This window comes from Amblyomma maculatum, chromosome 8 (genome assembly GCF_055883805.1).
Source record: "Amblyomma maculatum isolate TAMU_Amacu chromosome 8, ASM5588380v1, whole genome shotgun sequence".
In the NCBI taxonomy this organism is placed as follows: Eukaryota; Metazoa; Arthropoda; class Arachnida; order Ixodida; family Ixodidae; genus Amblyomma; species Amblyomma maculatum.
In genome coordinates this window covers 47748407-47774921 of record NC_139351.1, presented here as the reverse complement: position 1 = coordinate 47774921, position 26515 = coordinate 47748407, and the positions used below count along the sequence as shown (strand labels likewise).

Sequence of the window (26515 nt, the reverse complement as noted above, 5' to 3'; positions counted from 1 at the left end):
TGCTTCTGCAATATCAGCAGTTTCTTCCTGATTTGCGGGGACTACTCTGACGGTGACGCCCGCATGAAGCCCGCAGACAGATCTATGCTGTATTCTTTGTCTCTGTCCATACAGAGCACCATCCTTCTCAGGACGTGGCGACGAAAAAACACCTTTAGATTGTGAATGATGCCCTGGTCCGTGGGCTGGAGTATGGCTTTTGTGTTCACAGGGAGGAACTCCAGCTGAATGGAATTAAGATCTTGCATCTCACCATGCGTTGGGCAATTGTCCACAATAAACGCAACCTTCCAGCCTTTCCTTGTGAACTCGGCGTCCCTCTGCCTCAGCCAGGTTTCAAATATGGCCTGTGCCATCCACGCCTTGGTATTTGCATGGTAAAGCACAGGCAGTTCTTTGACACCTTTAAAAGCTCGGGGTTTCTTCGCTTTTCCAATAACCAGAAGCTTCAGTTTTTCGGATCTGTCTGTGTTGGCTCCAACCAGCACAGTGACGCGGTCCTTGCTGTGTTTTCCTCCTGTGCACCTCTTACCTTTAAAGCTTAGAGATTTGTCAGGAAGGAGCTTATAAAAAAGTGCCATTTCATGCATGTTGAAAATGTCCCTTGGTTCATAATTTGCGAGAACTCGCCAGTCCGTGCAAACATCCTTGTTTACCATGGCACTCCCACCTGCTACGGTGCAAAAGACAAGGCCTTGGCGCTTCTTGAAATGGCTTAATCATCTGTTACTGAATTAAAAAGTTTTTTGATGCCCATTTCGAGTGCGATCTCTCTCGCCTTTTCCTCCAAAATAGGCCCACTTATCGCTTACCAGAACGTTTGAGCTTCGGGCACACTTAAGCCATAGGAGAAGTGCCTTCTCGAGTGGCCTATGGTTAGTCTGGCACATTCTTTTTCTGCTGGGGCCGAATGCACCGCTGTTAAATGCCGTCTCGATCTTCTCCCGTTGTTTGAGGATCCTCGATACTGCATTTCGGAATTCCGTGCCGCTTTGCAATAGCAGTCTTCGATTCTTTGCCACACTTCAAGTCTTGGAGGACTTTCGTTTTAGCGTTTAAAGTTAACGCATTATGGGGACGCTGCTTTGCAGCTGAGTCCATGTTGCACGCACGTAAAGGCAACAAACAATACACACAGTGAAAAATGGCGTCAAAGCAACAAAAAAAAAAATGTGCAAGGGATTAGATTGGATTCTGGATATCGACTCCAACAGTGATGGTGACGATGTTGATAAGACGTATGTTAGTTTCGGTTGATTTTGCTAATCCGTGTTGCATGCAAAATGGAGCTTCGATTGTTAAACATTACTTAGCACAGATATTATAGGAAACCAATTGTTTGTTTTGAAATCATTTCATTTAAGAGGCGTTTTCGTTTATGCGAGTTTTATTTAGCGTGCATCCACTGTAGCTGGCTGTGTTTGCTGTGATGACGCCACACTCCAGCCAGGTTGTCTATTTCAACGCTGAAACTTTTTTTTAATCTGGTGGAGAGCTATTACGGCATCAGGTTACGAACCGCAGGCCTTACCGTCACCATACTTGGTGCTCATGTTTGTTGTCCCCGTTGACTTTCAGGCAACCTGGTCCCCAAGCACGGTGAGGACACCATCAAGGTGCGCGGCCTCTCCAACTACCACTGCAAGCTGGTGTCACCGCTGCTCACCACGTACGGCATGGACAAGCAGACGGGCAAGGCGCGGCCTTTGTCGGAGATGGGCGCGGGCGCCCATTTCGATTGCAGCGTGTTGGGTGGCCGTGCTTTCCGCATCGACCCCGAGTTGTTGGACGTGGCGGGCTATGGTAGGGACGTGTCTGGTAGCCTGACCTACTTGCGCGGCACCCTGGCACTGGTGCGCGCGCATAACGACGGCGAGGACCGGCTGCTGCCTGTGCACGTGGACGGCGACGGCCACTGCCTAGTGCATGCGGTGTCGCGTGCCCTGGTTGGCCGCGAGTTGTTCTGGCACCCGTTGCGGTGCCACCTCAAGCGGCACCTTGAGGAGCACCTGGCCAAGTACAAGGTGGGCATGCACCGACAGGTGGCATTGTTCAGCTTCGGCTGTTGGGGGCAGTGTTGGCGTAGGTGCCGACTGAGTGAAGGATGTGAGAGTACAGGACGAGAGGGGCCATTGGGATTGGAAAAGTTTAAATACAGTGAAAGCTCGTTAATTCACAACTGGCTAACTTGAAATTGGGGGTAATTCAAACTGGTTATCGTTGTTCGGTTCACAGTGCATACGAGCCTGTGCGTTCAACTACTCGTTAATGGATTAAAACGACGCCGCCACCCATAATTCGAACTGCACTCCGGCAAGTTTTGTTGAAAACCACCATTGGAAGCTTTCCCGGCTAAACGATAGGTGGCAGGACCATCGGGCTGTAGTCTACGGCGTCGTATTGGGAGACGAGGCAGGATGGAACAAGTGCCAACCTTTTCCTTCTCATAGCGACCCTGAGCAATTCTCCAAGAGCGAACGTTTGGCATGGCATGCCACGTGCACACTAGTTTTGCACACCCCTTGTCGTGAGCTTGTGTATGTGATGTGTGCTTGCACGGAAAGTCCAGTGCTAATACGGTGAAAAAGAAAGTGGCGATTTTACGTGAAATGGACGATCGGATGGCCAGTAAATTGGAAATTGCAAAAAAGCACAGGATTTCACCAAATACGTTGTCGACATACATTGGCAACAGGAAAGGGATTGAGGATGCTTACGAAGCAGAAGATGTCGCCATCAGCAGACAAAGGCTAAGGTTAGCTAGGTATCCCGAAGTTGAGACTGCTATCATCACATGGGTAAAAGAAACTAGCACAGATCTCTCGCTTAGTAGCCTGATTAAGGGGAGAGGCTACCTTTGAATGCCAACTTTTTAGTTTCTTGAGATGATAGAATGAAATTTTCAGGGTAGACTCATTGCACTTGAATAACTTGTAAGTTTCATGGAGCTACGCACATTGGTACTCAAGTTACAGAAGTATATCAGAACGGTTCACATGGGTTCCTTGTACCATGCCTGGAGAACTTGCAAAATGTGTTAACGCTATGAAATTCATTATAAAGGTACCTAAATAAGTACCACAGGGCAAGACAGAGCCCTTTTTTTAATTTCCCTGCTGAAAAATTTTAGTAATGCATTGAGGTTAGTGTCATTATTTGGAATTGCATTAGCCTAATTTTGATTGCTTATGATTAATTCCAGAATCAATATTTTGAAAAAGAGCTTGTCTTGCCTTCGGAAATTTATTCAGGCACACAATAAAAATAACCAGGTGGGAATCCGATTAGCGGTTCCAGAAATACTGCGGGAATAAGCAACCATACCATGAAAAAAAATGCATTCTGAGAAAATGGCCCTTGAAGTTTAAAACGGCATTTTCAAGTCTAAAGTTTGTTTTTCACTGCAGCACGTGATTCCCCGATTCCCTCGGAAAGTGCATTTCCATGCAAACAGTGGACAACACTGACGACGCGTTATCGCTTGCGATGACACTCAGTACGAGAGGCTCAGATCGCCAAGGTTGATATGGTCGGTATAGCAGGCATGCTTCAAACGCAGTCTCTTTACGTTGACGCGAAAGATACGCAGTTGGAAGTGGCAGTGCAGTTGGTCTAGTAGTGGTGTAGCAGAGGCAGCACTGATAGAAGCGTCTCCGTGACCGTTGGCAACGTGCTTCGCTAACTTCGCGATTCGGACGGCATTGACAGAACGACGACGTAGGCAGTGTTTTTAACTTTTAGCGTGCATCGTGGCTGACCGTGCGACAATCCACAAGGTGCACAAAACCGTTCAAAACATGCCACCAGAATCCGTAACCAGCGATGATCACGGCGATCTCAAAAATGGTGAAACGTGAAGTGACTCAACGAGCGCACAAAGAATGCCAGCTCAGTAGGCAGCCGGAACAGACGACGCGCCGGGGAGGGGCCACCGCGCCAGTGCGCACAGCAGCCAATAGCAGTCGCGCTATCCCCCGCGGCCTCACTGAGCGCGCGCAGCAGCCAATCACAGCCCGAATTCAAGACGCGGGAAGTTCAACAATCCCTGTGAGGCCCCCAATCACAAGCGAGCCATCTTTCTGCTACGCCACGGATGCCGCCGTTGAAGGCAACATGGAAAAGGGCAAGCATTCACAAACAAAACAAGACCAAGGTGGCGGCGCTTGGTTCAGCGGCAGAGAAATGGCACGTGCGCGAAGTTTGGGTACGTTTGCCGTTCGCTCGCGACTCTGGGGCTGCCGCGCCTAGTTGCATATTTAACTTAAAGCAGTTCCATGATGAATTAGACTTTTATAATTATAGAAAAAGTGGTTTATAACATATACAGCAGAGATATGTACTTTTTGAAAAGCCGACTTTTTCGCGATTTTTCGACTTTCAAAGCCCGCGTCCCCCCTATGGTGAAGGCAGTTGATTTTACCCTGTGCATGAATGTGCAAGATTTTGTGGCCTTAGAAAGGTGGTTTTGCCGCTGCAGGGACAGACATACTCTGGCCTTCCACGTGCTATCCGGTGAAGCGAAGGAGGTTAGATGCAGAAACATGCACAGCATGGCGAAGTGGGGCGCTATAGCGGTACCTTGATAGTTAACTCGCCACAGGATATATTTAATGCTGATGACTCAACTTTTACTTTCTTCAGTCGGACAGAACAATTACTTTCAGAGGGGACAGCTGTGCTGGCAGTTAAATGGAGCGAAACATGCATTACCGCTTTGTTCGCTGCAGATACCGTATTTACTCGCATAATTTGCGCACTTTTTTTTCCATAAGTTAAGGCTTCAAAAAGGGGTGCACAAACTATGCGAAAATTTCACAAACATGCCTTAAAAACTCACCCACAAAAAGGATATGAAGTGCAATATATATATCTAAACACGTGAGGCATGATATACAAGCAAAACACTTTCCTTTATTAAGTGCTCATACTTTGCATAGTCGGAGTTGTTGCTGGAAAAACTGGATTCTGAGCCATGGCTGACATCGCCGCGGCTGTCGTCACCATCGTCGTTGGCGTCCCAAATAGTGTCATCCTCGGTTCCGTCAAGCGCATTTGACAGTCCAGTTTTTTTGAAGCTATGCTCCACAATGCTGGGAGAGACCCTCTTCCATGCTGCCAGTATTCATTCACAGACCGCCTCCAAAGGAGGTCTCTTCATTCTTCCAGTGGGAGTGAGACCGTGCTCTCCGCTGGCCATCCATTCGACCTACAACTTCCGCACGTTGTCTTTAAACGGCTTGTTAGTAGATACATCCAACGGCTGCAGGACTGATGTTAGGCCTCCCGGGATGACAGCCAGGTTGGTCTTCATCTCCTTCAACTTCTGTTTGACACTGTCAACGAGATGGCTCTTGAAGCTATCAAGGACCGACATCGATGGCAGTCACAAAAGAGCGCCTGGTCTCTTCCCCCACTCAGTGTCCAGCCAGTCAAGCATTAATGCCTCATTTATCTACCCTTTTTCGTGCACACGAACATGGATGCGTTCTTTAACTTTCAATTACGGCATCGTCTTCTGCTTAAATATGACGAAGGGTGTTAGGCTGCAATCGTCAGCGGTCACTGCCAGCATTACAGTGCACCGTTGCTTTTTGCTGCCGGTTGTTTTTATGGCAACAGACGAAACTCCCCTTTTCTCTCACCGTGATGTTGGGTGGCATGTCGAATGTCAGTGGTGCCTCGTCAGCGTTCGCGATCTGGGACATGATGAAACTTTCTGTCCTGCGCAGCGCTATCACGAAACGATGAAATGCCACCACTTTCTTTTCGTAGTCTACGGGCAAACGCTGACAGAGAGTTGTCCTTCGTCTCGGACACAGGTGGTGGCGTCTCATAAAACGGGTCACCCACCCTTTGCTTGCTTTGAATGTCGCAGCTGGGATCCCTTTGTCACATGCAATTTTTCTCGCCTGGAACTGCAGCATCTTGCATGACACTACGATCCCGGAGACCCGATGCTCGCAAGCATAACACACGAGTTCTTCAACGGTGGAGAATTTACCTATCTTAGGTCTCCGAAATGCTCTCCTTTCCGGGTTTGCATTTATCAGCTCTGCCTTCTGCTTTTGCCTGTACCGAACGTGGCTTTCATTAAGCTTGTAGTGCCTGGAAGCGGCACGATTTCCATTTTCTTCAGCAAATTCAATCACCTGGAGTTTAAATTTCACCGGATCGTTGTGGTTATCCCATTGTAACCGAGCGACCACACGTCAAACCACTACGCGCAAAGCCGAGCCACCAACAACAAAGAGATGGACGCGCCAGGCGCACAACGAGCACTACTGCGCTGCATCTGCGTTTAGGCTGGGATTGCTTTGGCTTGGCTTGCTTCGTGTTGGCCTTGGCAGTGCGCCGCACCGATGCGGTCTACTTGTGCGTTCCCGCGTGCATGCTGGCGTTTTTGCGCAATGAGGTGTGCAAAATATGCGAGTAAATATGGTATGATCGGGATGGAGAAGGTCCCACTTTTTTGCAGTCGGCCAACAGAGTGCGCCACCAACACCAAGGCATGGATGTCCGGTGAGGTATTTAAGAACTGGCTGCTCTAGTTCGATTGGAGGAGGGAACTAAGCAAAAGAAAAGTTGTGCTCATCATCGTTAATTGCTCGGCGCACGAGATCGATGCCGAGCTGAAAGCCACAATGTTGGCCTTTCTGCACGCCAACACGACTGTGGCCCTGCAGCTGATGGATGGATCAGGGCGTTATCAGAAGCATTAAATGCTTGTAATGGTGCCACATGCCCGAGAGCATGATTATGTGCACAGGCAACCAGAAGAGCTCACAGCAATGCACATGTTGGTGCGGGCATGGAATTGGGTCACACGGCCTACAATAGCGAACTGCTTCCGCCACTCTGGCTTTGCTGTTGGCAGCGTGCAGGAAAGTGGCGATGACGGGAGTCGAGGACCCCTGCGTACGGCGATGGGTGCTACAGTTAAGAGTGTCAATTGCGTTGACGTGGACAACAATGAAGCAGCGTGCGGGGCCTCTACTGATGTAGACGTTGTTGCTCAAGTTGCGGGTGAGTAGTCTGTGAGATTGACGAAGAGGAAAATGAGAACGATGAAGAAGAAGATGCACCCATGCATGCGACCATGGCACAAGTAATAAAAGCACTAATATCGCACGCCTTTTCTTCAGCTTTGAAGAGGGGGAAAATGACTCCCTGCATTGTATTCACACGCTAAAAGACAGGGTGACGATCGTAGCCCTCGAAGAGAAAAGACAGAAGGGGATTACTGCTTTTTTTTTTTTTTGTAAATGTTTTTCGGGCCCTGCGGGCTTCATTTCATCCATTTTCATTAACTTTAATTAATTCAAACAAACAAGCTTTTGCTGTACATAGAAATTGTCATGTATTAAAGTTTATAATTAAAGTTTTAATTAATGAGCTTTCACCGTGAATTGTTTACCAGGTGTCCGTGAATTTCATGGCAAGTTTATGTGCTAACTTCTTGCACACTATGCCAAAGAGAAAATACACAGCCAGAAATTTGGTGCGTGTCTGTATATTGATGGTACCTTCTCTCTAATCTCTTAGATGTGCCTTCTGAAGCAGCTGATGTGAGGAAAGATGACTGCTTTAGCAAGGCTTGTTGCTAAAAGGGCTGGAAAACGCAATAATGCAAAGAGGCCACACAACAGATGCAGTGCGTTAAGATTGCCACACAAAGGAGAGCCCACACTTTAAAAATTGTCATTAAAGCGGTGATTTGGTCAAGTTGGTGCAGATTCTTTAATAGTGTGAGGAGATAGCAACAATGTGAAGAACTTGATGCTTGTTTCTGTTCTTTGTATTGTGACATCCCAGACCACCCGCATGTACATCACAAATTAAGAGCAGACTTGCCCAAGTTGCAGGCTTAATTTTTGGATGATCTTTTGGTTTGCTCTGAGTGGCAGCTGACCTGGTTCAGTCAGCTACCACTGAAAAAAGTTCCTTTGTTTTTGTTTGCACAGTAAATATAGTTTTTGGTAGGAGTAAAACGGCTTCTAAGCAATTTTAATATTTGGGGGCAGAGCTAAATATGCATAATAATGTGGACAGTTGAAAGCTTCTATGAAGATGTAGAACCGGCACTGCGAAAAGTAAAGACGCAGTATACTGAATGGGAGACTTCAATGCCAAGGTTGGGAAAACACAGTCAGGAGACAAGGCAGTAAGTGACTATGGCATTGGTTCTAGGAATAGCAGGGGAGTTACTAGTTGAGTTTGCAGAGCGCAATAACTTAAGAATCATGAATACCCTCTTCAGCAAACGAAAGAACCGGAAATGGACACGGAAAAGTCCTAACGGGGAAACTAAAAATGAAATTGACTTCATAATGTGTTCAACCACCGCCATTGTGCAAGATGTAGAGGTAATCGGGAAAGTGCGATGCAGTGACCGCAGGATGGTGAGGTCCCGAATTAGCCTAAATCTGAATAAAGAATGCAACAGATTAGTAAAAAAGAAACCCATCAACAAATTAGCGGTGAGGGGGAGGGCAGAAGAATTCAGGATCTCGCTACAGAATAGATATTCAGCTCTAACCGAGGATAGCGACATTACCCTAGAAGCAATGAACAATAATTTCAGAGATATCATTACTGAGTGTGCGGTAGAAGTAGGTGGTAGGATAGTAAGAGAGGATACCGGTAAGCTGTCTAAGGAGACAAAAGATTTGATCAAGAAACGCCAGAGTATGAAAGCTTCCAATCCAACAGACCAGATCGAATTGGCCGATATAAGGAAGTATAACATGGAGAAAATTGAGCATGCTGTAAAGAACGGGGGAAGCCTTAAAGCAGTAAAGAAGAAATTGGGCATAGGCAAAAACCAGATGTATGCGATAAGGGACAAGGCGGGCAACGTTATCACGAATATGGACAAGATAGTCAAAGTAGCCGAAAAGTTTATACAGATCTCTACAGCTGCAAAAGTAGTCAGGACCGTAACGAGATCGGCGGCATGGAAAAGCAGTCAGACGTTCCACCAGTGACGAAGGACGAGGTCAAGAAAGCATTAGAAACTATGAAAAGGGGGGAATCAGCTGGAGAGAATCAGATAACTACAGAGTTGCTGAAGGACGGGGGGAATATCGTGCTAGAAAAACTGGCCACCCTGTATACGCAGTGCCTGGTGTCATCGATGGTACCGGAACCATGGAAGAATGCAAACATTATCCTCATTCATAAAAAAGGGGACTTTAAGGACCTTAAAAATTACAGACCAATCAGCTTACTGTCTGTTAAGTATAAGGTATTTACTAAGGTAATCGCTAATAGAATCAGGACACCCTTAGACTGCAATCAAGCAACAGATCAAGTAGGGTTTCGGAAACGATACTCTACTATCGATCATATCCATACCATCAATCAGGTGATAGAAAAATGCTCGGAATATAACCAGCCCTTATACATAGCATTCATTGATTACGAAAAAGCATTTGACTCAGTTGAAACATCGGCAGTGATGCAGGCATTGCGATATCAGGGGGTAGACGAGCCGTACATGAAAGTGCTGGAAGATATATATAGCGGCTGCACAGCAACCATAGTTCTGCATAAAGAAAGTAACAAAATTCCCATAAAGAAAGGTGTTAGGCAAGGAGACACAATCTCCCCAGTACTATTCACAGCTTGCTTAGAGGAAGTATTCAGAGACTTGGAATGAGAGCAGTTAGGTACAGTGAAAGCTCGTTAATTCACAACTCGTTAATTCGAAATTTTGGATAATTCGAAATAGTCATCGTGGTCCGGTCCGCAGTGCATAGAAGTCTATGCGCGTAACAGCTCGTTAATTCACTCAAAAATTGGCGCCGCCACCCATAATTCGAACTGCGCGCCGCCAAGCGGCGCTGTTAAAAACCATCGTTGGAAGCTTTCACGGCAGAACGATAGATGGCACAACCATCGGGGCGCCGCTAGGGTGCTGGAACAAGTGCTAAACAGTCTTTCCTGCCGCGACTCCTTCGAGGAACGACGTTTTAGTGTTATCGACCACGGTTTCGTGTTGCATTTCGTGAGCCCTCGTTTTGCACGCCGCTTGTTGTGAGCTTGTGTCCGCGAGATGTGTTCGCGTGGAAAATACTGTGCCAAGACGGTGAAGGAGAAAGTGGCTATTTTACGCGAGGTGGATGAACGGAAGGCCAGCAAAGTGGAAATCGCGAAAAAGCACGGGATTCCACCAAGCACGTTGTCGACGTACGTCCGAAATAGGAAGGCCATCGAGGATGCCTATGAAGCCGAAGATTTCGCCAGCAACAGAAAAAGGCTTCGGTTAGCCAAGTATCCGGAAATTGAGACCGCTGTGATCACGTGGGTGAAAGAAATGAGAAGCGCTGACATTCCACTGAGCGGCCCAATTATCATGGCGAAGGCGGCCGATTTCGCCCTGCGCTTGAATGGGAAGATTTTGTCGCCTCCGAAGGATGGTTTCACCGCTTTAAAGACAGACATAATCAGAGGGGGAAGAAGACTCCCTGCGTCGCATTCGCATGCTAGAAGACCGAGTGAGTACGGTAGCCCTCAGAGAGAAGAAGCAGATGATAACAGACTTTTTTGCTAAATAAATGTTTTTCGTGCCCTCCGGGCATCAAACGCCTTCATTTTTGCTCACTTTCATTAGTTCGAATTTTGGTTAATTCGAACTGGCCTGGCGGCCCCGTGGAATTTGAATTAACGAGCTTTTACTGTATAAGAGTAGAGGGAGAATATCTCAGTAATCTGCGATTTGCTAATGACATTGCCTTGCTAAGCAACTCGGGGGATGAACTGCTAATAATGATTGATGACCTAGACAGGAAAAGTAGAAAGGTAGGCTTGAAAATCAATATGCAGAATACTAAGGTAATGTTCAACAGCCTCGGGAAGGAACAGCAGTTTACATTAGGTAGCGAAGTACTGGAAGTAGTCAGCGAATATGTCTACTTAGGTCAGGTAGTAACTGCAGATCCGGACCATGAAAGGGAAATAACAAGGAGAATAAGGTTGGGATGGAGCGCATTTGGCAAGCACTCGCAGATTATGACTAGCAGCTTACCGGTATTACTCAAGATGAAAGTATACAACAGTTGCATCTACGTGGAAGCTAACCAAGAGAGTTCTACTTAGGTTGAGGACAACGCAGAGGGCTATGGAACGAAAAATGGTAGGGGTAACATTAAGAGATAGGAAGCGTGCAGAGTGGATCAGAGAAATAACTCAAGTTACCGACATTGTAGTGGAAATTAAGAAGAAGAAATGGGCATGGGCAGGACATGTAGTGCAAAGAGGATAACCGATGGTCGCTTAGGGTAACCAACTGGATTCCAAGAGAAGGAAAGCGTAGCAGGGGGCGGCAGAAAGTTAGGTGGGCGGATGAGGTTAAGAAATTCGCAGGAGTCAAGTGGATGCAGCTAGCATAGGACCGGGTTAAGTGGAGAAATATAGGAGGGGCCTTTGCCCTGCAGCGGCTATAGTCAGGCTGATGATGATGATGAATGTGGACAGACAGACCACGGTGAAAATGATTTGGTTTGGTTTGTGGGGTTTAATGTCCCAAAGCAACTCAGGCTATGAGAGGCACCGTAGAGGAGGACTCCTGAAATTTCGACTACCTGGGGTTCTTTAACGTGCACTGACATCGCACAGCACACGGGCGCCTTGCTGTCACCACCATCGAAAAGCTGCCGCCGAGGCCGAAATTCGATCCTGCGTCCTTGGGAACAGTAGTTGAGCACCGTAACCACTGCGCCACCCCGGAGAAGCGGTGAAAATGTTTCTGCAGCCTCTTTGTGGGTGACCAAACAGGCTTTGAAATTTGGTTCTGCCTAAAGAGGTGCAGTTGTTAAATGTGCAAGTTAAACAAATTACTAATTGACAATCCAAGTCTGCAGTGATGTGTCTGTTTCTGTGCACAACACAGCATTAGGTAGGGCTTCCTGGCCGTTGTTGTCTGTGATCATATTACAGTATTACATCTTCAGTGCAGAAGCGCTTGCTCAAAATAAGAAAGCAAGCATCCCCCCGATGGTGAAGCTCACGTGCAGTGCTGCTTGGCAGCAATTCATGATGCATGGCAGTACACATGGAAATTGTGGACTTGTGAATTTCGACCTTATGTGGCATTAACACTGGACTTGTCTGCTGATCACTATGCTAGGAGGGGAGGAGTCTGCACATTTTCAAGACATTAATTCGCAGGTGGTTTACCGTTTGAAGAGTAGGAGGAAAAAAAAAAGAAAAGCTTCCTATGTTTTGCATGCACTTGGTACGTCAGAACCTAGTGGATTTTGCCAGAAAAATATGAACTTTCGTCTAAGATAGGACAGGGCTCTTGGAACACTTTTCTTTATGTTTAAGCTAAGTGCAATGAAAATGTAAGTCTTATCTGTTTTTTGGGCTGTTTTCGAATGTCTGAATACTTTTCTGATATGCCATTTAGTTTTCAAGCTATTTGATATTTTCACTCCCTTGTTTATAGAAACAATAGAGAGAAAAAGATCAGTAATCAGGAAATTATTATTAACCTGTACCTAGGTAGAATATAATATAAAGAATGCAATGTAGGAACTGCATTTTGATCGAGGCAATATTAGTGATTTTACAACTCGTTGAACATCGATGTAAGAAAAAAAGCAGTTGATGAGCCCAGAAAAACATTAGTAAGCATAAAATGAGAAATTGGTTCCTAACGTATAGATTAATCACCTATGAGCATGCTGCAATAGAAATTATTCCTTTATCTGTTCTAGATGCGAAGAGACTATCGCTTATCAATTTTTGTAACAGCATTATTTGCAATCCTATCACCTTCCCTTTAGTTTCATTCAAGTCCCCTCTGTCCAGTTCTCGTTCAGCCATGCATGGAAAGTACCTCCAACATCTAACAATCATTATGGCCATAGATGTCTCCGTTTTTGTGGTGTTAAAATTTGGATTGCTATGCCTTGCTCAGTCATATCCTCACCTAATACATTTAGAGCACTGAAGAAATTTTTTCTACATACAGAAGTGTCTCAATAAAGTGACTATTTGCATACTCTACCTGTGGCGTAGTAAACTGAATATATAATCAAAATTTTTTTTTTCTTCTCTCATTTAATTATTTTTGTAATGTAATATGGTTTTAGTTTATATAATGTTGTTTTGTATTGTAGTTTCATTTCGCACTGGTAAATATGTATTTTGTTTTCTTCTTGAGTCATCAGTAGACATCCTTGTACCCATTTTGGGATCTACGACTAGCCTCTGGCTAAGGATCCTTGAGTATGTGATGTAATCACATGTCTACTTTGAAAATAAAGAAGAAAAAGAAAAAAAAAGGGGATATCCCTCTTGTAAACTAACAAACCATCAAAAACTTGTATTCGAGAAGAAATGAGCTAAGATGGTATTTATTCAGCTCATTTGCACCTTATAATGTGGAATTAATGACCCAGGGGATGAATAAATTAGTAGGTATGCAGGAGATTGGTTGTAGATTTCTAAAAAAGGATTCTCAATATTGTATCATGATGTGATGCAGTATTATAAAAGGTAGCATTTGAAACTACCCCCTCCAGACAAGACTAGATGAAAAACAGATGACGGCATCGAGGCTTCTGCAAGCAGGTGTTTATCCAAATCCGGTCTTAATATATTCCCAGATTTTGAAGATGAGAGCTGCAGGATTTGCGGGTAGAGGGGTACCCTGAACCACATATTATGGGAGTGTTTGCATTCTCCAGGCAGGGCCAACCAAATTGATAGTAGAGAAGCCTGGGAGGCTTTGCTGGAAATCCCAACCCCGGAACACCCGCGCAGTGGTTACGGCGCTCGACTACTGTTCCCAAGGACGCGGGATTGAATCCCGGCCTCGGCGGCAGCTTTTCCATGGAGGCGAAAAACAAGGCGCCCGTGTGCTGTGCGATGTCAGTGCACGTTAAAGAACCCCAGGTGGACGAAATTTCCGAAGTCCTCCACTACGGTGTCTCTCATAGCCTGAGTTGCTTTGGGACGTTAAACCCCACCAACCAACCAACCAACCAACCCCGGAACACCAGCTAAGCGGTTCAACTGGCTGAAGAGGCTGCCGAGATCCAGAGGATTTGGCCAGCATCTGAAGTGGATTCTCACCTGCCCTAAGGCGCCTCTCCTCTAGAGGGGAGGACCTGGGTTAGAAGAGAGCCTTTTCTGTCGGACAATAAAGTTGATTCACTCACGCATTCAGTTTTTTGCTATTTTCAGCCCCTTCAGAGCTCTGTGCCCTCTTAAGACTTCTTCGCTGCATTACTACTTTGCGAATTATGAGAGGAATAGCTTTCTTTTCTTGCACATGACCAGGAGCTGCTGAAGGACTTTGTGGACGAAGACGAGTGGCCAGCGATCATAGCGGAGTGCGACCCGGACTTCCTCCCGCCGGAGGGGGAGCTGCTGGGTCTGCGCAACATACATGTGTTCAGCCTGGCCAACGTGCTGCGGCGGCCCATCATCCTGCTGGACTCGCTGGTGGGCATGCAGAGCCCAGGGGACTACGCCGCCCTCTTCCTTCCCTGCTTGTGCGCCCCCGACCAGTGCCGGGGAGGGCCGGCCAACCGGCGCAATCCACCCCTGTGCCTCTCCTGGAGCTCCTCAGGACGGAACCACTACATTCCCCTGGTTGGCGTCCGCATGGGTAAGCACGCGAAGGCTTGGCCGCTCTTGTTTACGAAAGGATTCAGGAAGTGTTTGAAACTAGTCAGCGCTTAGGTTAACGCTGCGTTTTAAGGCTTTAATGCGAAAGTTTTAAATGCCCCGCTATCCAGAAAATCCAGTGGTAGCATTGTTGGCGAGAAATCGCGGGCATGCCTTCGGCAGGTGGTAATTTGCAGGTGACTTGCACAACTGGTTCCGCAAAGTTCGTAATTCTGAAATATTCGTTGAACCGGTGTTCATACAAACGAAAGTTTACTGTATTACTGGAGAACCTAATCTCTGCCTTCAAGTGTACAGCGAAATAGAGTAGGTTACCAGTCCACATATAACGCCCCGCTTTAACCAATTTGTACGAATATGGCTGCGCAGCTTAGGAGTGGCGTGCCTGACTTGGTATTCAAGAGCACTAGAAGGACGATTCTTATTCCACCCTCGCACCTTAGATAAGCAACCTGAATTGGTATCTCCTTGCACATTTGTTACAGCATGGAAGTCACACTACACAACTTCTCAAGGAATCAGTGCTCAGTCATATAATCTGCCAGCCACCACCTGCCAGGGCCATGCCAGTGATTTATCACTCACAATACCAACAACGCTAAATTTCTTTTTTTGCAGGATAGGACCTTGAATGCTGTCAAACTAAAATTTCCCATCACTCTGTGTAGGCTGTGACGTCCACACTGAGAGCTGTTAGTTTCCACATGTTCAGAAGTGAATGGTGATGTAGCTTCTGGTATCCATGCCAGAAACTTGATGCCAACAAATGCACTTTACTTGTGGAAGCAGCTGGCGATGCTCACTCCTGTATTTTAGCTTATGATCTTTTGTGCCTCACAAAAGCTTGGTTTGTTGATGGAGGTTGGTTTGTCGATGGAGGTGACTTTTTTTTTGTAATTAGAATACCATAGCCTGTTCACACAGGTGCGACATCTGCTGGTCCTCAGTATCATTTTGTCCGTGCAGCTCTTAGGACCCTGTTACTGGCTTGATCTGCATCGCTATCAGTACGGGTGTAACTAGTAGGTAGTAGCTATGAAGTGGCCCAGGGGACCACTCTATCACATTTGGCACTCGCCAACCTGTGCTCCTGGATTCCAAGGAAAGGAAAGCCTAGCAGAGGCGGCAGAAAGTTAGGTGAGTGGATGAGGTTACGAAGTTCGCAGGGGCCAAGTGGATGCAGCTAGCACAGGACCGGGTTACTTGTAGTATATGGGAGAGGCCTTCGCCTTGCAGTGGGTGTAGTCCAGCTGATACTGATGATGAACCTGGGGCACAAGATTCTTCTTGGCCTCTTGCAAACTGCCATGGCATCTGGAACACAAATGTCTTGAGCAGCCTGGTGAATGGCAGCGTTAGGATCCTGAGGAATCTGACGTATCGTGTCCTGCACTTAAAGGCAAACTTAAGATTACCCTTGTAGCAGAGGGAAGTGCCTCCACCTGCGTGCCACCTGCCATGACTAGGAGGTGTGTGGGGAGTAGGAAATTTCTTCGCCACATTTAGGATAGAGAAAAGGAGTGTGAGAAGCAACGGGTGGCTTAGTGGCTTTGGGGGCATGGTGAGATAGGAGGCACGCACAACCACAAGGTGGCTGTCACATGGGAAGAACCAGTAGGGTGACTACCGTGGAAAGAGGGAGCTAGGATGATTGTTGAGTAATGTAGCAAGAGAAGCAAAAAGGTGACTATCATCAAAGCAGTTTATGACGAGGATGAGGTTAATGGCACAACACGGGGACGAGAATAAATGCTGGAGGAGAGGGATGTGGCTGGAGGGAGAAGAAAGCAGTGGAGGAAGAGGGAAAACTGGAAGTGTAATATTGCAGGAGGAGAGTTGTGGGGGGGGGGGGGGGGGGGGGGCGTGCAGACGAGATATATTGTGCTCAGTTTGCACAGTCTGATATATAATGTGTCGTGGTGGAATACAAGTGTGCAGAAGAGAAACGTGCCCATGCTACTCACACGCTGCCTGCCATAAGGTAGATGAGGTGCGCTGATTCCTCCTTGTGCTATCATTACCTCGTGGAATTTGTGGGTAGACCTCTCATTTGGGAAGCAGGCATTGGTCTGGTAACTGAAAAACACCTGCCTCTTCTTAGAGCACAGGCTTCTTTTATAACAATTAAGTACCTGGAAAGGAATGTCAGCTGAAGAATAATAAAGTATGGAAAAATAGAGAATAGTGTTGAATTGTGTGTATATATATATATTTTCCTCAGCAAATGGCAGAACCAAAATACCTTAGTGCATCACTGAAATTTCGCATTAATGAGTATCAATCGTCTGCCAGTTATTTAACCTAGCCTAACACAGAATAGCGTGAAGAAGTATTCGTTGTACACATTTGTTGCTGGATGCAGGAGACAAGCTACCAAGGCTGCCACGGTCGCTGCTGCCCAAGGCGTGGGGAGTTCCCCAGAGCCTGGTCGACTCGTACATGGACTTCGACACCAGTGGCTGCTGCGTGGTGGGTGGTGACTACCAGCTGTCCGAGGGCTACCTGCTGAGGCTAACCACTGCCATGGACGACGTCTTTCAGCGCAAGTATGGCGTGCACCCAACACTTGTTGCTGACGTCCACCACTACGTCTACAAGCGAACCGGTAAGGGAGGCAGCCCTGTGTGCTTGTCTTGTTGCTTGGGTTTTGGGTCTGCCCTGAGCAGTAGGGGTTGGTATGGCTTAGCAGTGTAACAGGGAACTTTGTTCTGGTAGACTTGGTCCTCTAGGTAACATAAGCGGTGTTCGCCAGCATTCTGCCTCACATAGTCACCAGTTCTGTGTGACACCTGTGGTTCAACAGGAACATTCTGCATCTACTGCTAGGGGGTGGGGGCTCATACTCATATGGCATGAATGTGGGGGGTTGCAACTGGTGGAGGACTGGGCTAATTGGCAGGATATCAGACAAGCCTTTTCCTTGCAGTGTGGGTAGTTAGTTAGGCTGATTGTGACCTTCGTTGTGAACTCGTTCAAAACTCAGACAACCTTTCCTTCAGCTTTATAGGTAGAACACTGCACACAATATGAAGCGGCCAGTGGTTTGGATTGCACCAGCAGCATGTGCTTGTCTTCTCTGTAAAATCACGCCCTGCCGTAATGGGGAAAATAATTTCTAACTCTCATCAACATAGCACATTGAAGAAATATAGGCTTTTTTATTGCGATACAAATACTGTGCCAGGTTTCGTGCTGTCGCGTGGTCCCGGCGGAGGCCATGCTTGACCTTGAACAGCTGGGAAGGAGGAGGAGCAGAAGACTGGTAGCTTACGCTGTGGCATCATACCCTTAAAGGATGAGCTTAAGTGCCCCCAATAATGTAGCACCTTACACTGATAGGGCGTGATAAGGGAATAATGTAGCAGGCAAAAGAAGCTTCCGCCTTTGCTATTGCAATTCAACTAGGATTTACCAGAGTTAAACCGCAACTAATTTTGTTTTGGCGTCGGCAACAGTTGTGTTTCTTTTGTATGCTAAGCAATAGATTGTCGCCCACCACAATTGATGGTCTATGCTACTACAATAGATCCATGATATGCCATACTCGAAGGAGATCATGAGTGGTTTGATGCTGTGAGAACTCTCATTTATTCGAATATGTCATTAATTTGAGCTCTGCAATTTATACCATGCATGCTTTATGGAAGTCAGTGCATAAAGCAGCCTGATAAAATGAAATTGAATTGGCTACGCTGTAGACTACAAGCTACTGTGGCCTCGCCGTGGTGGTGCAGTGGCCAGGGCACTCGAGTGCTGTGCCCAAGGACGCGGGATCGAATCTGGGCTGCGGCGGTCGCTTTTCGATGAAGTAAAAAAGCAAGACGCCCGTGTACTGTGCGATGTCAGTGCGCTTTAAACAACCCCAGATGGTCGAAATTTTTGTAGCCCTTCACTACGGCGTTTCTCACAGCCCGAGTCACTTTGGGACATTAAATCCCACAAACCAAACTGCAAGTTTCTCTGCTTGGGTGTCCAGAACACACATCCAACTTGGCAACATACCCATGTTGCTGCGCTACCTCTTTGGGGAAGGTGGGGAGGGGGCAGCAATGTCTTGCAGTGTAAGAGTGACTGTCTAAGTGGCAACATTAGGCGGCATGACAGCGATGGCAACTAGCTGCGTGCCCTTTGAAATTTGCACGCGCCTTTTGCTTGTCGTCGCCAGTCTAAGATACTTGCAGTAGGTCGCTGTGTTTCTCTGTTCTCTTTAGAAGCTGTTGGATCTAGTCCCAGGTGCAGGGGCAGTTGCCTGTTCATGTTCTTGTGCGTCTGTCTTTCTTGTTCCAGGCGTGGTGGGCATCCATCCCCTGCTCGTGGTGCGAGCGACGCAAAGAGCTGTGGCGGAGCGGCGCCTCTACCGGTGCCTGACGTGCAACACTGTGTGTGAGCACCATGTGTCCCCCGAGTGGTTCCGGCCAGGCGGCCTCCTCTATGCACAGCTGCAGGGCAACGTTGGGACCCTGTTGCCAGACAAACTGTACAACTTCCGCCAGTATGGTGCGTGCTCCTTACACTTCACAAGCCATGCTTCTGCTGCCGGCAGCACGCACGGTGTAACCTGTGGGCCACATATTATGTTCGCATGCTGACCTTGTATTAGTGCGTTTTATTACATTCATATAAAACTGCGGTCTCTGACTTTTGAGCAGTCTACATGCTATAGAGCAGAGGATTATAATGATCTGGCTATGTGAGTGCTGCAGTGACAGAACTGATGTGAAACTTCTGTGTTCTGGGAAAGAAAGAGTAGAAAACAGGCAAGCTGGAAAAGGTTGCGAAGTGCAGTGAAAGCTCAACTTTGATAATTCGAATTTTTTTATAATTCGAACTACACTACTTGGTCCGGCCAAGCTCCATAGAGATCTGTGTACAAAAAAGCCCGTTAATTCGAGCGTGAGTCAGTTCCACAACAGATAATTAGAACTACGCACCGCCGCGTTTGGGCGGCTTGACGCACAGCACATGGCAAAAAAATTATTGGTCGTCAACGAAAGCATGCGGTCGGCCGCGATCATGACGCTGGCTTTTAGCATCGTTCACTTCAAAAGGCAGTAGACGGTGCCCGCCCCAATCACCCATGGCATGATAAAGCGAACGTACTGAAACACGAGGCTTGCACAACCGGACAAGCGCTGGCACTGCCATGTTTGCTTTCCCCCTTGCTAGAGCCAACCTTAAAAGAAAAACACATTGCGATGTTATCGCTGCACAGCATCTTGGTGCACTGCCAAGCAATGAGGCCCGGATTCTGAAACGCTCCTAACTTTAGACCGCTTCCTAACCTTCCGCAAGGAGCCCTCCATGCTCCCTAAACGTAAGGCGCCCCCAGAAGGCAAATGCGTATTCCAGAAGCTCCCCATCGCCTTCCCTGCCTAAGGAGCGCCTCAGCAAAGGAGGCCGAACCGAAAAGAGTGCTGGTTTCGAGACTATACGCAAAAGATGCAAAAAATATGCACTGTATTGCTAAAGTATACTGCTAGCGTTGTTAACTTTATAGTTTCATCGATACATCTGGCCATAAATTCTATTTGTTTGGTTAAGCACCAAAAAAAGAATGACAAAAGCGCTGTATTGGACGGGAAAGCAAACTCAGTCTGGCAACCGTCGTAACATCTGACCGGCGTCGAGAGGTCACATCGCCATCGTCGCCGCGCGTCGCTGCATTTTGTTGGTTTTGTCCTCGCGTTTCGATTGCCTTCTGTGTAGTATTCGAGCGGATTCTGCCTGTCGGTGAGATGCCGGAGACGAGACACTGCCGGTGCCTTGTAAACACCGCCGTAAACAAGTTCAGTCGCGCGTCGCAGAAATCTTGCGTAACTTTCAAAGCTGTCGTCTTCCGATAGGTAACGCAGCGTCATTCTTGCTGCTCGCTAGAACAAACGGCAGAAAACAGTTGTGCTGTCCGCGAGAACTGGCATGCACCGAACCCAAAGACAGACTCAAGCGTCAGCAGACCGCGGCCATCTTGACTGCACACGACACCTGCCCGTAGCCAAGCGTACCGCGTGCACAGTCGTGCGGAGAAGCATGCGTTCAGGTAGAGGAGCGACGTTAGGAAGCACGAAGGTAACATCCTGGCAGCCTAAGCTCAGGGAAGCACCAAGGGGGCCCTAACTTAGGGCCCCTTAGTAAGGGACGTTTCAGAATTGACGTCAGGCCGCCTTAGAGTGTGTGAGGAGCCCTTAGTAAGGCAAGGAGTGTTTCAGAATTCGGGCCTGAGTCTTGGACTGTGATGGTGCGAAATGAAGAGACGCGCCTTTTTTTTTTTTTTTTAAATTCTTGGGCAAAAATTGGGAGTGGGTGGATACACTATGCGAGTGAGTTATAATGCAAAGGGCTTTTATCAGTTTTTTTTTTTTTGAGGCCAAAAGGGTTTTTATCTGTTTTTTTTAGGCCATTCAATAATTCTCACATTGGATAATTCGAATTTTTTTTTCCGGTCCAGTGAAGTTTGAATTAAGGAGCTTTAACTGTATATGCAGACGCAACCCAACCAAGCTAATAAAGTTGAAAATTCTGGTGAAGAGAACCTGTTAGGAACCAAAAGTTTATTTTCTTATTTTTATCTTAATTTTAGGGCGGTTGTCTCCAGTCGCATTAAATCTTTCTAAAAGTGATGGTTGAATTTTTTGGTGCAGCTTTAGCCGAGCAGCAGAAGGAAGAAGATATACGGAAAGTTTTTCGATGATCTAACTTCACTTACATTAACATACTCAAGGATGGCCACTTGATAAAGAGTCATTGGGTTTCACTGATGGAAACTACAAAAGAAGATGGTGATGGAGCTAGAACTAGCTCCATCACCATCAGCATATTCTGCGGATGCTTTTGGTGCTTCATAGTTTTTGAAATTGATGTTTTTCAGCTAGTTAGATGGTGCAGTCTATACAACGTGGCAATTATTGGGGCAAAACATTTCTCAAACCACAACAATATTATACAGTTGAATCCCGCCACAACGAATACCGCCACAACGAAATTTCCGCGACAACGAATAATTTTTTATTCCCCGCGAGTATCCTATAAGAATTAATGGCCTAAATTTCTCTGCACAACGAACCATTTTTGCAGAGCGTTTCCGCTTCAACGAAATTTTCGCGTTCAAAATCGAAACCGAAACTAGTTTTATTGGCGAGAAGTCCAAGTCAAATCCAAAGCCACATTAAGCATGAAATCACGTGATTGCAGTTCCGCCATTTTGGCTTTGTGTCGTGGTCGCGTTGTTCACTCGCTGCCTTTCTCTTCGACAACGACGAGTTTTCATCCACAGGACACGATGGCAACGTAAGTGAAAAAACGCAAAACTCTTTCCCTTGAGCAAAAAGCTCAAATAATCGCCCAAGCAGAAAGCGGAAGGAAGAAAGCGGCAATTGCTGAAGACTTCGGAATTCCTGCAAGTTCGCTGTCAACGATACTAGGCAATAAGGACAGCGTGAGAATGGCACTTGCTTCAGGCACATCCTCGAAGCACAAAAAGGTGACGCGGCCCCTCCATGAAGAGTTGGACAAAGCAGTGCATGCGTGGTTTGTGGAAGCACGAGCCAGCAACGTCCCCCTGTCCGGAAGCATCGTCCAGCAGAAAGCCTTGAACTATGCATGCCTACTTGGCATTGATGATTTTAAAGCCAGCATTGGCTGGCTAAACCGTTTCAAGGCCCGCCATAACATCGTTGGAAAAGTGTTGTGCGGCGAGTCAATGTCAGCAGACGTGGACGGAGCAGCTGCTTGGAAGGCGAGTAACATGGCCGGAATTTTAAGCAACTTCGCGCCTGCAGACATTTACAACGCCGACGAGACCGGGCTATTCTACGAGATGTTGCCGGCTAGGACGCTCGACTTCAAGGGGCAGCGCTGTCACGGCGGCAAACACAGCAAAAAACGCATCACAGTGCTGCTTTGCACAAACATGGATGGCTCGGACAAGCGTCCGCCGTTAGTCATAGGCAAAAGTGCCAAGCCGCGCTGTTTTAAGGGAACTCGTAGCCTACCTGTGCAGTACAAGGCGAACAACAAGTCATGGATGACCCGCGCTATTTTCACCGAGTGGATGATGGCATTCGACCGCGACATGAAGCGGCAGGGCCGTAAAGTTTGCTTGCTTTTGGACAATTGTTCAGCGCATCACTCCGACGAAGTCAAGCTCACTAACACGGAGCTGAGGTTTTTCCCTCCCAATTGCACGTCTGTCTTACAGCCTCTCGATCAGGGCGTGATTCTTAGCCTGAAGCGCGCTTACCGCGGGAGGTTAATTCAGCGGCTGCTTTTTAACACTGAAACCGGCCGAGACACGAAGGTGGACTTGTACGTGGCACTGCAGATTATGTCTGCTGCCTGGAGCACACTGGGGCGCTCAGTAATTGTGAACTGTTTCAGGCACGCCGGATTTGCCGAAGGTCGACCCGTACACTCTGCTGGCCTAACACTAGGCGTTACAGACGACGACGAAGAGGCGTCACCGGCTCCGGGGATCGCGGCCGCCTGGAAAACGCTGGGAGAAATAGGAACCGTGCCGCCTAATCTCGAGCTCGACGAATACATCGGCGCTGACGCTTGTGTTGTTGTTCACGAAGATGTGAGTGATGAGCAGATCATAAAAGCTGCCCGGAATGATAAGGACTCTTCCGATGAAGAAGACGACGACGTACAGGAAGCGCCGGCTGCAGCAACCGCCGTACAGGTGATGGACGCTTTTGATGTCATCAGGAATTTCGTTGCTGTCCGAGACGACGATGTTGCAATGGGTTTGCTGACCGAGTGCGAAAATCGCGTGACGGCGTTGCTCGCCGTGAAGCGTAAGCAAACCAAGCTTACAGATTTTTGGCATTAAACGCCTTTGCTGCTGCTTGGGCAATTCTTTCTGCGTTTCACGTCAAATTTTTGCGATAACGAAGTTCCGCGAGAACGAATTTTTTTTCGTGCACCGTGAATTTCGTTATAGCGGGATTCAACTGTAGAAGCAAAAAGGCACAAAATGGCAAATACACAAGTTCACCTTCTCGGTGAAAGAACATCGTCAGTTGACTTCAATGTAACTCACAGCAGATGCTGGACAGGAAATAGAAGGAGATGGTGTGGGCCTTGGTACCTGGGATGTAGGGCCCTACACCACAAGAAAAACCTCCAATAAAATTTTCTGCTGAATAAAATAAACTACCCCCTCTTCACCCCTTCATACCCCTCCACGCAATAGGAACAAAAGCAGGTCTTCTGCAACTAGTTCCACAAAAAATGCGGGAGTGCTGTTCGGGAAGAAGTTCTTTTTATTATAGAACAAGCCTTGGGAAAAAGCTAACTTACAGATGTCCACAAATGGTCCATTGCTACAACATCAGAGATGCTAGCGGGTGGGTGCATTTTGGTGGCCGGCACAGCAGAGCGCAAAGTGTGTGCCCCCCCCCACCTTCTCCTGGACTGGTTTGTTTTTTTTTTAAGCTCCTGCTGGCTCGTTTCTCTACTCTGAAGGGGAAAAAAATTGGGAGCTTCTTTTTTTTTTCTTTTTGCCAAGAAGGGGTTCTATGCTAACATAACATAGTCAAATCCGGAAAAATCGAACTCGAAGGGGATCACGAAGTAGTTCAATATATCGACAATTTGGTATACAGAAATCGGCTTGAAACACTACTGGCGATCGTAAAAAATGATACTGTATGTGTCGCGTAATCAATCCACTGGCATAAGGAACCCAATGGCCACTTTTGCTCCGCGGATTTGAAGAAAAAAAAAAAAAGTTTGATGGCGCATCTCCCGTCGCACCCACAGCTCGTTTATTGGCAGCGTGCCAAGATGCTGCGCAGCGGTAACGTCATGGTGTGTTTATTTTTTTTACTATACAGTCGCGCTTCGTTAATATGGACACTTTGGTTCCCGATCAAAACTGTCTATAATCCGAGTCGCCCATACTAAAGAATCCCGAAGAAAATATAAAAAAAAAATAGCAAGCTCTAATTACTGTCCACTTTTGTTGATATTGGTGGACACTGAAGTTGAAACTAGTCATAACATGTGTGACTACAATCCTATTATCTCGCTCACCTTTATGCTGAAACTAAAGTAGCATATCTTGATGAGACTAGCAGTATAGATATGCTTTATGATGTGTCATAGATAAATGACAACTTCTATTGCAACTGTTCACATCCCACAAACTGATTCTACATGATATCAGCATTCTGTTGGCTGAAAGCTGCTTAATTTGGCTTTCTACTCTGAATAAGCTGCCTAGAGAATTTTCTTCCCAGGCATTCATACAACACGAAAAATGGTAATGTGCACTGGCTAGCAACTTCGCTCTGACGAAAAGAAAGGGGCGTTACTTAGTGATTTGCACTTGCTAAATATGTTCAAGTAGTATGTACTCAACGTGCAGAAATGAAGCATTCTGGATTGGGAAGCAGAAAATTGGTTCACATTTCTGTGCACATTAATGCGAAAAGACTGCACAGGCCCCATTTTTCTCTTGTTCATTGTTTGTCCATTGTCCAGACAGCAAGTTTGTATATTAACGAGGTGCAAATACATTGAAAAAGTTGTTCCTCACAAATATTCTCCATAATTCGAGTCATCCATTTTAACGGAGGTCATATTAACGATGCACGACTGTACTTTTGATAGATCCTGCGGTGGCAGGGAACAACTTGGCTGAGTGCCTGCGTGATGGCTTGATTGCACAAGCCTGGTTCGATTTATCACGCCGTGGTTGGGGCGGACGTAGTTCACTGCCACAAAATCATTGGAAGGCGTTATAGCTGCAAATGCCATTTGAAGCGAACAGTTCTAAAAGACGGTGTCATGATCGCAGCTGACCGCGGGCTTTCATTGATTCATAGATGCAAGAATGGACATGACTCGCAAAAAAAAAAAAAAAATCTGCCGCTTCTTAACATCTGCAGCAGCCATAGCCTATGCAACGCCACAAGTTCGACACGACAAGGACAACTCTTGCCAAAAAAAAACTAAAAAATTCTGCTCCTTAAAGTCCGCAGCCGCCATAGCATACGCTATGCCGCACATTCAGCATGACTGCAAGGATGAACGACTATCGCAAAAAAAAAAAAAGAAAGAAAACGTCAGCCACCGCGCACAGGGCATTCACAGCACATTGGAGAAGTGACTGCTAAGGGCCGAGCTGGCTTGTTCGCGTGTTTAGTGCATGCTGCTGCGAATGAAGACCGGGAAAGACAGAGGAAAGAGAGAGATAAAGCTCAGTAGAAGAGTGGGCACACCCTTGCGCTTCGCTCTATCGCGTTTTTTCCCTCTACTGAACACCACGGCTGCATTGGTGCCCTTTGTTTCCTTCACCCACATAACTTGCAAACGTCACGTGCTAGCGCGGCAGCGATCACTGCAGATGCGCGTGCCTTTGAGGGAAGGGAGCGGCACTGCCCTAGACCAGCCGTCGCCGAGCTGTGCCCTCTCATTCCTTCCGCGCGTGGCTTGAAAACGTCACGCGGCAAATGGCCGAGGTGATGCGATCGTCTTTGGGGTAGGCGCACCGTCGAATGCGTGGTGTGGAGTTCGATATATCGGTACGACCGGTGAAATTGAGTTTGATATACGACTCAGCTTTGCTATACTTTTACATGCGATTTTCAAGGGGATATTCCGTGAGTTCGATATAACCAAAATTTGAAATATCTGGGTTCGATATATTCGGGTTCAACTGTATGTATATGGAGGTTATATGCCAGAACCCTACTAAGGAGGCTCGGTAGCCAAGAATGCTTGGCTACTGAGTCTGGGAATGCGTGTTCAATCTTATCATGGATGGCTTCATTTCAGCGTAGGCAAAATGCGTTGTGTTTGAGCTGTGTGATGTCAGCACATGTTAAGGATCCCCAGGCAGTAGAAATTAATCCGGAGTCCTCTACTGGGTGCA

At 47.0% G+C, this 26515-nt stretch overlaps 1 protein-coding gene across 1 annotated transcript in view; it reads left to right on the top strand.

The window, feature by feature from the left end:
- The window catches only part of LOC146181122 (deubiquitinating protein VCPIP1-like), a 77713-nt gene that overhangs the window by 6576 nt on the left and 44622 nt on the right, over positions 1–26515 (top strand). The window contains exons 3-6 of the mRNA XM_084576259.1: positions 1579–2024; positions 14290–14620; positions 17003–17245; positions 18928–19137. Coding sequence (XP_084432385.1) covers positions 1579–2024; positions 14290–14620; positions 17003–17245; positions 18928–19137 — 1230 coding nt within the window. The remainder of the gene's footprint in view (positions 1–1578; positions 2025–14289; positions 14621–17002; positions 17246–18927; positions 19138–26515) is intronic.